Source organism: Anoplolepis gracilipes, chromosome 9, assembly GCF_047496725.1.
Source record: "Anoplolepis gracilipes chromosome 9, ASM4749672v1, whole genome shotgun sequence".
In the NCBI taxonomy this organism is placed as follows: Eukaryota; Metazoa; Arthropoda; class Insecta; order Hymenoptera; family Formicidae; genus Anoplolepis; species Anoplolepis gracilipes.
This window is the reverse complement of record NC_132978.1, coordinates 10,801,025-10,817,609: the sequence shown is the minus strand read 5'-3', so window position 1 is coordinate 10,817,609 and position 16,585 is coordinate 10,801,025. Positions and strand designations below refer to the sequence as shown.

At 29.4% G+C, this 16,585-nt stretch overlaps 2 protein-coding genes across 3 annotated transcripts; both read left to right on the top strand.

Annotated features, from left to right (window-relative positions):
• Positions 1–9: 9 nt before the first annotated feature.
• LOC140669161 (arylsulfatase B) lies at positions 10–8,030 on the top strand. Its single transcript, XM_072898715.1, has 8 exons — positions 10–321; positions 2,596–2,755; positions 3,138–3,364; positions 3,708–3,951; positions 4,124–4,281; positions 4,634–4,925; positions 5,288–5,607; positions 5,879–8,030. Exons 1-8 carry the CDS (start codon positions 199–201, stop codon positions 6,110–6,112), a joined length of 1,758 nt encoding a protein of 585 aa, XP_072754816.1. The 5' UTR covers positions 10–198; the 3' UTR covers positions 6,113–8,030.
• Positions 8,031–8,646: 616 nt separating this feature from the next.
• Positions 8,647–15,631, top strand: LOC140669162 (arylsulfatase B). 2 transcript variants are annotated; one of them, XM_072898717.1, is made up of 9 exons: positions 8,647–9,412; positions 10,114–10,273; positions 10,581–10,807; positions 11,294–11,555; positions 11,872–12,029; positions 12,264–12,555; positions 12,786–13,063; positions 13,483–13,696; positions 15,191–15,631. In XM_072898717.1, exons 1-8 carry the CDS (start codon positions 9,275–9,277, stop codon positions 13,663–13,665), a joined length of 1,698 nt encoding a protein of 565 aa, XP_072754818.1. In that variant the 5' UTR covers positions 8,647–9,274; the 3' UTR covers positions 13,666–13,696; positions 15,191–15,631. The 2 variants fall into 2 exon arrangements, with proteins under 2 accessions (XP_072754818.1, XP_072754817.1); XM_072898716.1 differs by lacking the exon at positions 15,191–15,631 and having other exon boundaries at positions 13,483–15,091.
• The last annotated feature ends 954 nt before the right edge of the window (positions 15,632–16,585 follow it).

The following is a 16,585-nucleotide window of genomic DNA, read 5'->3' as shown; positions in this document are numbered from 1 at the left end:
TTCTTCTTGCTCTTCTGTATCCTGCAAGACATCGTAGATGTATATATGCATCGTGTACATAATTATATCATCCTTTTGTTTGCATATGAATTTATTTCTGCCGTGTGACGTAGAGTGAAAAGAAGTACGTGAAAGTTTATTTTCTCTCAGTACGCGTATATTTTCAAATATCTGAAAAACCTCTAAATCGTCTCAAAGATGATGTGTTTAACTACAATTCGGAGTAGTACACTTGTTTCATGTTTTATTTTATTGTTTGGAACTACATTGGGCTTATATGAAACAGCACCGCACATAATCGTCTTCATGGCCGATGATTTGGTAAGATGAAAATGAAGACATATAATGATGTATATGTATTTTAATCGTACTTGAAAGAATGTATACATACTTCTTAACAGTAAAGAATTCTCTAATAAATTCTTAATTATTCTTTCTCTATCATTATTATTTTGCGGATTTGTGAATGCAATGCATAATAATTATTAAAATTTACATGATTAATATCGTAGAACGTATATACTTATATATTTGGATAATTATTACTTTTTTAGATAAAGAGTAATTAAAATAATTAAAACCTTACTCAGAAGAGTAGTCCAAAATATATTTATACAAATCAGTTTTACTGTCAATGTGAACTATAGATTGGATCGACAATCTTTTTTAAGCAACAATACACGTAAATTATTTTGATACATTTTACGTTTCGACTCATCTGAAAATGGCAATGTAAAACTTTAAAAACTTTTGTACTCTCTATTAAACTATTTCGAAAAAATTAATAAATTAAAATATAGTATATATACTTATATACATACATCAGAATGTTTGAGAACAAATGATGGGATTTCAATCGATTTTTATAAATAACAGAAACTAAATATTATAGTATAAATTTTGTTTAGTAATCAGCAACTCAGTTTTCTTATTTATTCAATAGATTTTGATATGCGCCCTATTAAGGGCACATTACATGTCATAATAGAATTTTTACATTCATTCAACTACACTCGATCAAGAACATCGAGAGTTCTCCTGCAATTATTTATATAATTATATTTCTGAGATAGTGTAAATTACAATATACATAATATTTTCACGTGTCCCCATAAGAAAACTTGCCTAAATCATCATTAGAGGAGACTAATTGCATTTTATGGTTGGCTGAACACAAATCTGTGATTCTTGTCGAACGATAGTTTAAGCCAGTTTTTTTATATGGGAACACGTAAAAATATCATGTACAATGTAAAAATCAGAGATTTATCTCAGAGATAGACTCATAGAAATATTAGCATAAAAATAATAACAAGAGTTACGTCCCTGTTTTTTATCGAATATAGAAGTTAAATGAATGTAAAAATTCGACACGTGGCGTGTTAATAGGGCATATATGTAAATTTACTGAATATGTAATAAAACTATTTAAATTTCTGATTATTATTTAGAAAATTCATATATTCAATATTCAATATGTTTATGTATTCAATATAGTACTAATTCGATATATTCATGTATTCAATTTGGTTTGTATAATTTATAAAAATCGAAATCATTCAGTCTCGAACACTCTCTCGGATCGGCTATTTATATAATCTCTCATTTTTTAAAATAATGTCCATAAAATTTAAAAATTAATGACAGATTTTTATATTTAATTCTTTTCGGATTATGTATATCTTGCACTGTTAACTTTGAGAAGACTTTATAAGTAAAAAGATATGTAATATGATTATAACATAAAAAAAATCTTTTTCTATTCAAAATTCACAAGGAAGATTTACTAATTCAGAATTTTGTTATTCCTTTATCAAATGCTTAAATATCTCTCTCTCTCTTCCACTCGATATTTATATAATTAAATAGTACTACTATGGAAAAGGAAACAGAAAAAATAAAGTTTTTCAGAGCAATCTTTAAAAGTTAACATTTACACATAAAGAATTAATTTTTTAATAAATTAATTTTAATTTGTCTATTTTTTTTTGCGAAGAATATTGAAACATACACGTACATCCACAGAAGACCTAAAAATTATTTATGCCTTATATAACGATTGGCATAAACTATTGTTGTTATTTGTGCTTATATTGTACGTTTAATTTGGCCCGATTAGTTTGTACGAAAGTATGATTAAAATTATCCTTAGTTAAGTTAATTACCGTGGCTTACGTACTATCCACGCCTCCGCGAACAAGTTGTGGATTGTGACTCATTCCAACTACTTGACAAATGCTAATTCCTACACGTCAATTTATACTTTAATTCGATCATGTAATTATTATACATTAAACTTCCGGTACACCACATGTGCAAAGGAAAGTACCTTCTATACTTTAATTACATAGAAATGTTAATAATACGGTGTGTTTTTGTAGAAATCAATTTTCTCTATAAAAATCTCCTTTATAATATACCACGATAAATGTATGTGTACGCATACATATTTATCGTAACATTATAAATAAAATTTTTACAGAAAGAATTATTTTCTGTCAAAACACTAAATTATTAACATTTTAATGCAATTATTGTTTATTCATTTTCATTTAATTCAAATGTTAAAAATAAATAAAAGCTCCAAATTTTTAGGGATGGGATGACGTCAGTTTTCATGGCTCGGATCAGATACCGACTCCGAATATAGATGCTTTAGGATATAATGGAATTATATTAAACAGACATTATGTTTTGCCATCCAGCACACCTTCTAGAACTGCCTTTTTCACTGGACAATATCCGATACGTATGGGTATGTGTTATTCGCGCTTCGTAAATGATAAATATCATAAAACAGTGTTTCTGAATCAGTGCTTGTCAAATATATTTTCCAAAATTTTCAATAAAAAAATTAATTTATCAGTCAATTGTACTTATTTTAATTTAGAAAAAATTTTTCTTGCTGTGCAAAAAATCGAGAGAAAATGTTTTATATTATTATCTATATTATGAATATTTATGACCGGCTCTCACAGGAACGATAACAGGATGCGTCAATTTATCGCGCGTTTAAGCTACAGATAATAAGCACATCCATATACATATATGTGCAATGACGCCACAAAAATTAATGCAGCATCTACGCATCTTTTTACCGCTCATATGAACATATTATGTAATGTTACGTCATACAGGTATGCAAGGAGAAGGTATACAGGGTGGTGAACCCAGAGGGATTCCTCTCAATGTGAGAATATTACCGGAATACCTACGAAGTTTAGGATATATGACAAAACTGATCGGTAAATGGCACGTGGGATACTACACAACTCAGCACACTCCCTTACATCGGGGCTTCGATTCCTTCCTTGGTTTTTACAACAGTCATGTTACGTATTATGACTATAAGTATTCGTTTCAGGTATGGCACATATATCTCGATTACTTGAGCAAATTATTGTCGTAACAAATTAACGTGTAATTAAAATGTCCATAAAAATCTATTGCTTTTGTTTTTAACGCGTCGTATTTTTAAATAGATAATAAATAATAAAAATTAATTAAATATACATGATTCTGTCGTAATAAAAATGACTAATATATAACATAGCACATAGCGTAATGATATATATTAAGACATTTTACTCGTATATAATCTCGTATAATAATTATAAAAATTCATGTTTAAGTTGCAATTTATTTTCTATTATTACACATTTTGTTATATAGGATATGTCGATATTTTTTCTATATTATTATATTAGAACATGAGTGGATTTGATATGCATCGTGGCGATGCCCCAGCTTACGGATCAAGTGACAAATACGTGACTGATCTTTTCACCGACGAAGCGATCAGGATCATTCAGTATCATGAGCTATCTCGGCCGCTCTATCTCCAAATATCGCATCTCGCTGTTCACGCACCTGTTGAGAGTCCACACGATTATAGCCACTACGATAGACAGTTTATGCATATTCGGGAAATAAATCGCCGCAAGTATGCTAGTACGTAATATTATGTTGTTTTTAAAGTTAGGATAAAAAATATTAATTATATCTGATAATTTCATCATCAGAAAATTAGACAATAAAAGTTTCCCTTAAACAGGATATTTATGAAAAAATAATTTATCATTTTTTTTTGATAATTCATCCTATTTTATTGTTATTTTATTAGGAATGGTATCGCGATTAGATAATTCCGTTGGACGTATCGTTCAGGCCTTAGGTAACAGAGGAATGTTAAAGGATTCATTGATCCTTTTTTTAACCGACAACGGTGCAGCATCCATTGGCAAATATCGCAATTACGGTTCTAATTATCCTTTACGAGGTGTATGTATATTTAATTACACACAACTGACATACATAAATGTGTAATCAAATATGTCCGTTAGAATCAATTTTCTCTTGTCAGATAGAATAAGAAAAGATGTTAACAGAATTATATGATTAATAGTGAAAAAATATATACATGTATAATTTATATTAAAATTATAAGTTATATTTTATTTAGTTTATATTAAATTATATTAATTTTATTTAAATTTATTTATATTATATTTAATTTTTATATTTAAAAATTTCTAAAAATTTCTAAAAATTAAAAAAAAAATATGCCAAACTTATGACTCACTTTGGTTTAAGAGACAAAAATAAAACAAGATTATAATTTATATGATGATAGATGAAATATACGCTGTATGAAGGAGGTGTGAGAGGAGTTGCTGTATTGTGGTCACCAAGATTGCGTAAGACAGCACGTGTATGCGATGATCTGATGCATATAACCGACTGGTTGCCGACTCTATATTCTATCGCTGGTGGTGATGTGAGGGACTTGGGAGAGATCGACGGGGTTGATCAATGGTGCATGTTAAATGGCAGTTTACCGAGTGCCAGGGACAAGATATTGCTTAACATCGACGAGGTCTCTAGGACCGAAGGCGCCATATACAAACAATTCAAGCTCCTTCGGGGTATTTTGTTATTATGATTGGAATTATTGGACAAAATAATAATTTAATTTACCCGTAAAGAAATAAAATATAAACAAATTATCGTAAAGATAATTATTTTAATTGAAGTTTTAATTCACACATAAAAATAAAATTTAGAATTATTAAGTATTATTAACGACTTAGATCTTAAATTGTTAAAATGTTAAAATTTGAAAGTACATCTGCACAAGCTCATAGTTTTCAAGACTCATAAAATGCTGTATAGCTATGATACTGTATCTATGATTTTCAATAGATACGACATTATAGCTCGTTCATTTATTGGCAACAATTCGCGTAGTATATTTGCGAGAAATCATGTCTATATGTCTTATTGTTAGGATCAATCGAAGGCGGATATTACGATGGATATTATCGCGATATTGAAAGAATCATGATGCCTAATGATCCCAAGAAGTTCATACAAGAAGACATACCGTCGTACACTGACACCGTTTTGAAGAGCGCAGTATCGGAAAGTATCACGCGTCACCTGGGTGATCCAGTCACTCAGCCCAGCACGATGATTCAGCTACGACGTGAAGCAACTGTCAATTGCCGGCCTAGAGACAGTTTTATTACATGCAATGTCACCGAGTGCCTCTTTGATATCAATAATGATCCATGCGAAACAAAGAACATTGCCGAGCAATATTCAAGAGTGAGATAGCATTACATTAAAGTTAAATTAACTGTAATTAACTGAAATTAATTATTGAGATCAATGTTCTCACATCTTAAACATATCATTAGTAAATGTTTTTAATAAAAAAAAAGAAATCTTTTAAGTTTTAGTTTTTAAAACTTTAAGGATCGAATTATACATTATTATTTTAATAATGATGCTTTATTAAATAATAAGCCATTTTGTATAATTGCTCGTCATAGTCTAAGCTTTGATTAATTAGATCGTACCATTTTCCTCCTTGCAGATCTCTCGGGAACTGGATAAATTCTTGGAACAATATGGGCATATCGTTAAGAGACAGCTCAAGATACCGGTAGACTGGCTGGCAGACCCAAGAAGAACGAACAATACGTGGGAGCCATGGCTAACAACGAGTGAAATTATTTTGAACAATTCGGCAACTCAACTGGCCAGTTTGGTCTATTACGTTCACATTGGGATTATTCTCGTAACAGTCACGTGCAATGGTTTTATTTAAATGAATATTACGCGAAACATACGTACGAATTTCAATGCAGTTGAAAAAAATGCGTTGATCAATTTAGAGCAACTTCGTGGAATCGATTTCACATATAAAAATATCTATATTTTAAAGTGTTTTTTTGTATTCTCTTCTCCTCCTTCATACATTAAAAAAAAATCATCCAATTTTTTAATAAAACGCGTATACATATCATATATATATCTTGACATATATGCAATGAGTTTATTTTTAAATGAATAATGATGTATGTATAGATATATTAAATTCCAACTACGTCAAAATGCTCTCGCGAATTAACATTTACATAGCATTTTTTTCTCATTGCTGTATAACGTCAATTTTTTTTGTTAGGTTTTGCTTCGTATTATTTACTGTTCTGTTGATTTAACTGCTGCAGAAACATTTACAAATAAAAGGATGACGGACGCGTGCAATCTATCGTATTCTATTTAAGGATAAATGTTTGTTGAAACAATGTCTGTTTTATCGTGAATAGATAATTTTGTAGATGACTTCAGATAGTGTCTAACATTTCTTTCATAACATTTCTTTAATTTTTTAACATCGTTTTAGTTATCTAAGTTTTTAATCATAATTGTGATTATCAACAGATCTCGAATGCGTATTGCCTCCATAGAATATATGACCTCATTCAGGATTGGAAGTTATTTAAATTATGCTGGCTGAAAGATACCTATGTCAATTAAGGGATTATAGGCAGTCATAAATTGTGAAAAATCGATTTTTTCGACAAATTTTTATCTAAAAGTACAGCTGGAGCTGAGGACTCACTTTATGGGCCTGGAATAGATGACTCTATGTAAGTTGAAAAAAAAATTTTATTTTAATTTTATTTACATTTGAAACTTTAAACGCATTTTTCTCAGAACTGCATTTTTTAAGTCGATGAACACGATATCTCAAAAACTATTGCACCGATCTTAACGAAATTTTGCATACTTATTTTAGATATAAAAAGCTAGTGCTTGAACGAAGGATTTTGAAAAATATGGAATTTTTACAAAGTGGCGGCAATTTGAAGTCAAAGTTATGATTTTCACTAAAAAAAATCGACCATTTTTTACTTGTAAAATAAGATGTAGTCATTGAAAAATAAAATCCTTCGTTCAAGCACTAGCTTTTTATATCTAAAATAAGTATGCAAAATTTCGTTAAGATCGGTGCAATAGTTTTTGAGATATCGTGTTCATCGACTTAAAAAATGCAGTTCTGAGAAAAACGCGTTTAAAGTTTCAAATGCAAATAAAATTAAAATAAAATTTTTTTTTTCAACTTACATAGAGTCATCTATTTCAGGCCCATAAAGTGAGTCCTCAGCTCCAGCTGTAATTTTAGATAAAAATTTGTCGAAAAAATCGATTTTTCACAATTTATGACTGCCTATAACCCCTTAATGCGCATGTTCAAAAGCTGTTTTTATTTTGTTACATTTGTGCGCACAATAAAGTTAAACGCGCAATTGTAAATAGAGTCAGAAAAGATTTTTTCCTGGTTAAAATAACACTAATTTAATTTAGTTTAAATAACAATGTAGTAATTAGTGTTACATTTATGTTTATTAGTCTTCGTATTAAAAACGGTTTTTAAAAGTTTTTATCAAATTATTTAACTTGCAACAGAACTAAACAACATTCCATGAAAAGCGAGATATTAATTTTTTATGTTTTTATCTTATCGCTAATTTAATCACATATCAGTAAATTTAGGTTAAGACATGATTTATCACAGCATTATTATTTAAAGCTCTCACATGATTCTTGCACTATAAATCCTAGAAACGTTGGAAATCGGAAAAGATAAAATATAAAAATCTGTGTCGATACTTCTTTTTTAATTTATACTTTATATTATTTTAAAATTTATTAAATATTTTATAATATTTTAATGTAATTCCTGTAATTAATAATATACAGTCCTGTAAGTATAAATAATAATTTATAATTGATTATTATATCAATACATATATAATATATATAATAAATAAACATGTACATCGAAATATGATCATTATTTGAATATTTTTAATATATCCTGACAAATTTTTCGAATATCTTATCATATTAATTAGATATAAGCATCGCATAAAAAAGTTTTATTTAAGACAATATATTTGCATAAATAAATATTATATAATACGTAAGGATATATTATGTGTATGTGTGTGTGTGTGTGTGTGTGTGTATTGTATTGTATACATATATGTATTATATGTATATATATTTTTTTATTTTGACACACACACACACATACACACACACACACACACACACACACACATATATATATTATGCATAACAGCTGCAACAAAAGATAAATATTTAAAAAGTTTGTTAAAACAAATTTTATTAGACTGTAAGCAGTTTTGTAAATTATCATAATGAGGTCATTAAACTACGTCTGAACACTACATGCTGTGTTAGCATTATAAATGTAGCAATGTATGTTGGATTTCGCAGTATCAAATTTAATTTGCACTCAAACAGTCTTTGCCGACTATCGTTCGAACGTCGAATGATAAGATTGTAGATAATAACTAATAATACAAAATAATAAATTATATAATAGATTGTAGATTTTTTATAGATCTTTTTTGCTTCAAATTAGAAAGAGAAAGATAAATTCTGCACCAGTGTAAGCCAAGACCTCAAATAAAGAGTGTTCAAATTATATCATCGAACGAGAAGACATTTTTCACTAACTTCGTTTGGCATTAATATTTTTTTTGCAAGATTATTTTGATTCTCCATAATTAAATTAAAATAACATAAATTAAAACATTAACAATAAGAAAGACGAATTGTATTTGTCAGTTGACTAATCGAAAACTTTAATATATGAGTATTAGTGCTATATATGCATAGTGTATCAATCATCGATAATTTAATGTGCGACATTTTGTGAGTTTGATTAATATCGGTGGTCTCATCAAACTGATAAAATATTTAAAACAACATTAACAACATTAACAATAAGAAAGACGAATTGTATTTGTCAGTTGACTAATCGAAAACTTTAATATATAAGTATTAGTGCTATATATGCATAGTGTATCAATCATCGATAATTTAATGTGCGACATTTTGTGAGTTTGATTAATATCGGTGGTCTCATCAAACTGATAAAATATTTAAAACAATGATTTTGAAGAGAAAAGGCTTATTTATGTGTGTGTTTGTAGTAATCATTTTGAGTGTTTTATGCATCTGTTTTGGTTTGAAATATGCAGTTTTTAGGCAGCCACCTAATATCGTTGTCATCATTGCTGATGATCTTGTAAGAAATAATTTTTATTAATATATAATAACTTAGCACGCGTTTATGTAAAAAATGTAGTTGCGTAGTTTAAAATTTACTTGTAGAAAAACCTAATAATACTTACAAAGAATTTCTTTATAATAGACTTTTCTAATTGTTCATTTAAAAAATATAGTGAGATTTAATTAACGGTTTAAATTCTGGAATATGTAGGGTGTCCCCAATTAAAATGGCCAAATTTCGGGAGTGTGTAAGGGACCGAAAAACTAAAACAAAAAGTTCTTTAGAGATTTGTTTTGCCACTTAAATTAAGGACACCATGTATATTCATAAGTTTCTTTGTATGTTAAATATTATCAAGATTAATAACAAATTACTTTCCTCAAATTATTTTCCTCATATACATATCTTCTATTGCTTTTCCAACTCTCCTTCTTAATGGTTCTTTGAAATGTAGGTTCAATTCAACGAAACACATTTCTATGTAATATATAACACATAGTTAGATAAAATTACACGAGGCTATATTTAATCCGCTTATTTATGAAGTTGACTAACGAGTTATCACATTAGCATTAGCTTTGCAACGTTATATGAGAGACAGTAGTCATTTAGGAAAAAATAAAGGCTCAGAAATAAAGTTACATGTTAAAATGTATCATTAAATATAAATAATAAAAAATTAGTAGTTTGTTATTACTTTTTTTTGATAATTTAAGGGATGGAACGACGTTAGCTTTCATGGCGCCGATGAGATTCCTACGCCAAACATAGATGCTCTTGCATACAATGGTGTAATACTAAATCGACATTATGTACTACCAATATGTACACCATCAAGAACAGCTTTTCTCACTGGGAAATATCCAATAAAAACGGGTAATCTGATTAATTTATCATTTTTAATAACGTGGCATATTTCATTGTACGATGCAACAAACTTGCAAAAATCATTCATATTGTATTGACATGTTTATCGGTAAAAATAATTAAAATTATCTCAAATTCAACTAAATAGTAGTTTCTTCGCAAAAGTTCACGTTTATATTTCTTTATTTAGAATTTACATCTTGATTCTCTCAATAATAATTATAAGTTGGTTACAGCATAAAAATGCATTTCAAAACTTGTTCATAAAAAGAGCTCAATTAAAGTTTAATTCAATTGAAATGTATCAAATATTTAGGTATGCAGGGCTATCCCTTGAGAGGAGCTGAGCCACGTGGTATACCTTTGAACAATATCTTTTTACCCGAGTATCTTCGAAAATTCGGATATGCCACTCACCTGGTGGGAAAATGGCATGTTGGTTATCATACAAGGAATTATGGACCTACTCGTCGTGGTTTCGACACTTTTGTTGGATATTATAACGGCTACATTGAATATTTCAACCATACACTCCAAGAAGCAGTAAGTTTTGTGTTATTATTAACCCTTACTCCGTACTAATGAGTCATTTTTGTCTGTGATTTTTCTAAAACAACATCAATTTCTCGAAAACAAATAATCATAAAATAATATATTTAAGTAAATTATTTTTCAAATTTATTATTTTAGTCTTTATTTAGAATGTTCAAAGAAGGTATATACATTTTTTCAGATTTTTTAAAACCCTTTTACATATTAATAAACTTATCGAAAATACGCTGACCCACCTGTACAGTTAGAAGGTGCCAAAAATAACAATACGGAGTAAGGGTTAAGGAAAGAAGTATTAGAAATATCTTACTTTAAATATAATACGTTGATATGCATTTCTTCTGCATTATGCTACAATACAATAATAATAGAAATATTACTTGCCTCAACTGCCGAAAAAGTTTAATCAGTCTATAGTTTTCTTTCTCATCATAAAATATTATGAATAAATTATTTCGAAAAAATAAAATTAAACAGGAAGTAGTCGGCTATGATTTGCATCGTATCGTGGGTGACGATCACAAAATTGAATACAGATATGAATATATGACTGATTTTATAACCGATGAGGCTGAAAATATTATTTCGTCTCATAATCCTGCGAAACCTCTATATTTGCAACTGGCACATCTTGCGGTCCATTCTAGCGATGCCAAAGAAGTAATGGAAGTACGTAATTGGGAAGAAACGAATGCTACTTTCGGTCATATCAAAGATATAAATAGAAGAAAGTACGCAAGTATGTAATATAATATTCTTTTTTAGTTGCAATTATCATAAGTATCATGCGCATTAACGTATAAAAATCAAAGCTTTACGCAAAAGATGTTTCTCTTTTTTTTATATTTATTTAATGTAATTTTAAAATAATTTCTTAATTTATTAATTAGTTTTATCATTTCAAACTGTTCAACAGAATTTTTTTTTTAATTATTTCACACACGTGTGTGTTATCTTTATTTTTACTTCCACTATAATAGTAGTTACAATGTTATTCGCGTTTTTGCTGATACCAATAATTTGATTTTATAATGTTTGAAATTATAAATATTTAGGTGTCGTTGGCACATTAGATGAATCAGTCGGTCGAGTGGTCGATGCTTTAAGAAGAACAGATATGTTGAAAAACTCGATTGTCATTTTTATAGCCGATAATGGAGCGCAAACTGAAAGAATGCTTCAAAATTATGGATCCAATTATCCACTTAGAGGGGTAAATGCAGCTTCATAAACTGAGATTATAACGTTACGTTTGATTAATATTCGCACAGGATTTTCACATTTTTACAATTAATACTGCCAAATAATATAAATCTGTTACGTTGAAAATTTATAAAAATAGTTATTTAAATAAAAAATTACGACAGAGGGAAAAACTAGAAAATAGATTATATAGATTCTGAAATTACATATAAAATTAATTGAAACGATTTATTTATTTCTATAGTTGAAATTCAGTCTCTTCGAAGGCGGTGTTCGTGGCGTGGCATGCATCTACTCACCTTTGATTGATAAACCGTCGAGAGTTTCTACTCAATTGTTTCATATTGCTGATTGGTTGCCGACATTATATTCTGCGGCTGGTGGTAATCCGGATGATCTGAAACAATTGGATGGCATTGATCAATGGTCCGCAATCAAGGGCGCGAAAAATGACAAACAGAAATCAGTTCTCATAAATATTGACGAAAAGGAAAATAGCGAAGCAGCGTTAATAGGATATTATAAACTTGTTAGAGGTATGTATACACATGCATATGTAATATATGTAATATATAAATAATCTTATTCACGTTTCATTATTTAACATAATTTAATTTTGAATAATTTTCCTCCTCAGCACGCATGCTGCTTATCTTTAATTTCACCAAGTTTAAATTTTACCTAAGATAATACAAATATAGATATATGTATATTACGTACTGTAAAAATAATATGAAAAAATATACTACATTTTTTTCTAATATAGATAACTCCAAGTACCAGAAGTATTATAATTATAGCGGTAACAATGTATTGTATCCCAAATACAATACAACGAACGTACTAGCGTCGCCAGCTGCGTCCGCTATCGCAAGTATTTCGACTTATCTGCTAAACGCAAATAAAATAATGCAGTTGCGAAAAAACGCCATAGTAGTTTGCAAGAATTTTACGAATTTCTCCAATTGTACGAATCGCACCTGTTTGTTCAATGTCTATAAGGATCCTTGCGAAACTACGGATTTATCTTCAAAGTATTCTAAGGTGACATTTAAATTAATAATAAATTAATAAAGATAGGAAATAAATATATATTTATATATTTATATTTTAAATTATTAAAAACAAAAAATAGAGATTATAAATTACATATGAAATGATATTTTATATAATCAATGCGTAACAAGAAATTAATTTCTAATTTGAATATATGAATAAATTCTAAAGTCTCGGAGACTTTTTTAAATTAACTATGCCAATAATATTGCATTAAGATAATAATGATTATTAAATTAAACATGTCAGTAAAATGTGTATCCACAATATTTGTGATTTTACAATTGCTAAAAAAATGACGTGTGAATCAATATTATGTAAAATGTAAACGTCGGTACTCATCGTCAGTACAAACGAGATGGAAGTGATAGCAGAAATAATTCAGGAATACGTCGTTCCATTTGCAGGTCGTGGAGAGATTGAACGTGTTCATCGACCGCTATAAATCGGTCCTCATGAACCAGACAAACGTACCCGTCGATCCGGCTGGCTTTCCGTGTAACTTTAACGACACTTGGATGCCCTGGTTGCCGGATGACTATCAGTCGATCAGCAAAATGCATTTCACGATGAATAAAGTTACGCCGTAATGACGCTTCATTCGTCTTGACTTATGAAGTGGTAAAGTGCTGATTATCTTGGAATAGTATAACAAGGAAAAAAGACAGACAGAAATATACTTTGCATTAATAATTTCTGAATAATTATACGTAATAATTATACGTAAATATTTATATTATTATAGTTAAGTCTGTATATATATTTTTTATTAGAACACAATTTTGATAAATCCAAATTTTGATCATTTAAATACATTTAATACAATTTTAATATAATTTATAAATAAATAAAAAATGACTTATTATTAATGATATCTTTTATTAGTGACAAAAAAATATGAATGTTTTCGGAAAAGCCACTGCGTATGTACGGTGATTCAAAACTGTCATATATACAAAGTAATGACAGTGATTTGATGAAAGATTAAGATAGAGAGATAGAGATGGAAAGAGAGATTTTCCTTGTTTAAACACAGAAGTAATGCCGAAATACATTACAATTTAATTGTTACAAAAAATTTTGATGAATATTTTATTTTTTAGAATAAAATTAAATTTAAAATTCTATTAGAATTATATTTATTTAAAAGTAAACACAAAAAAAGAAGAGACAAATGTTTTATTATATATTTTTAAATTCACATAAAGATTTACTTTCATTTTTAATAGCTTAATATCTTAATTTGTTTTTTAAGCAGTTTTGTTCCAGATCTAAATAAACATTGTATCCTTAACGTTTCATATGCTAGTTACGAATCACCCGATATATCTTTATTAACGGCGTAGCGGGTGTTGACCGTAGGATACAGAAGGGTGGCAAAAAGTTTATCGTTGGTGGGACAAAACTCTTCTTTTCACTGACGTTATTGTATAGAGATTATGCAGATGAGATGCCGTCGTTGTGCGCTGAGAAGGTTGATATCTATTTAATTACCGGTATCGTATTAATTAATCGTATCTCATGCAAATAGACAGTTTTGAACTTTCGCGACGTCCACTTTGTCGATGAAGGTAAAGTACCGTGAACTTTTCTCTATCTTACATATTTCTATTAGCAATTATTTGTATAACAATCATTTTTTACGTGTTCCTCTTCTTTATTTGTAAATAACAATAAATAGTTATACGAAATAAAAGCGAATAAAAATTTTCTCTCTATACCTCTACTTTAAACCAATGCATCATTCAATTCAGATAAAAATTTTTTATATCGAATAATTAATAACCGCAAAAAACAAAAAATACATTTTTTAATCAATTTCATCGAACCATAACAATTATTGCAAGATGCCTAAAAAAAAGGGAAGATCTCCACGCAGATTTCTTTACTTACAGCACGGTCCATTTTTCATCTCACGTTTAATATTTCAAAAACAATTATACTTGTTAAACGTTCTTTACTGCCGTTCTTCACAAGCCCGCAGCGCTTTCGAGTCACGAGATGCCAGCTCTAAATTCTAATCTAAGGCCAACTGCGAGGCCCTTTCCTTTACTTCTTCTTTTATATTCCTGAGGCACAGCTTTACGGCTCATTTAGCAATTCGCTTATTTACAGGCAAGAAATCGCAGGCGCGTATATGCGTATCTGTGGCTTTACGCTTTGTTTGTGCGTAATCACGAGAAGGGGATGGTATGACGAGAAGGAAGAGAGCAAGAGGAACAAAAAGAAGCAAAAGGGAGTGGATGAGATATAGACAGTGGGTGACGGGCAAGGGAGGTATCTTCACGTTCTACGATCGCAGAGGAAGGGTTTGGAGTTTAAGTCGCTTTTAATAGCGAAGCAGCTGTTGCCAGATCTGCTTGTTCCTTTTTTATGGCCGATGTCTTCTTTGGCGAATAATGCCAGGAAATAATCTAAAACGAAAAGGAGCCACTCTTTCTCTCTCTCTTTCTCTGTCAGTTTTTCTTTTTTTTCTGCTAATAAAGCTGTACCTTCCTTTAACCTGTTTATTTTTATTTTAACGTTGCATCACAATTCTTCATGTCTTTAACTCATTATATACCTGATTATTTAGTATGCACTATATATTTGACAATTATAATAAAATGCTTACTAATGCTCTTTACTATGAGTTTTAATATATATAGTATCAAAGTGTATTATTATATATTTATATCTATTTTCTTTAATTTTAAAAGTTTAAAAGTGAGAAGAGAGAACGAGATAAATGTTAATATCTCTTATCAATTTACTTTTCACCATTCACAGAGAGTCAAGTGTTCCTTTCCATAAGTGAAAGGATTTCGCTCGCAGTGAAAAATATATGAAATATATCGTGAGAAAATCAAGAAAAATAAAGAGAAAGAGAGATTACTTGAGATCGCGAGAAGATAATTAGACAATAACGATAAAAAACAGAACAGAATTGATGGCGCGCATAATATGGTTGCGAGTTAAATTTTTACGGATCTGACATTCGTATGTTGCATTCACTCGTTTCTTAAACTAATGAGATATAAACGCATTGCGCAAACTGCAAAGCAAGTATAAGTTAATGTTCCATTCATTCCGCAAATCGAGAGCTATAAAACAAATAGATATTCCTATTTTTGTGTTTCCATTTTAACTGCATGTGAGGATCTCGTGTGGCAAGAAATTTGCCGTCTCTCCGAATGCGTACTTTTACAATATCGCCGGTAATTACTGGTGCTCGTTTGCATATCGCGTTTCCGAGGCTTGAAAACGTAATCTATCACTTGTTTCATCTGTCAGTTAATTTTTTTATTATTTTTAAATTCTAACTCAGAACAATATTGAACTCAAAAATTGCGTGCGCATGCGTGCGCATGCGTGCGCGTGTGTGTGTGTGTGTGCGTGTCGGCATATATTAATTTAATTAATTTTATAATTATAGTAATTCAGATTTTCATACCCAATTAGGGATTCGTAAGTAGATAATTAACGGTATTAATCGCCTAAATAAAAAAGAATATAATATATTTTAACTAT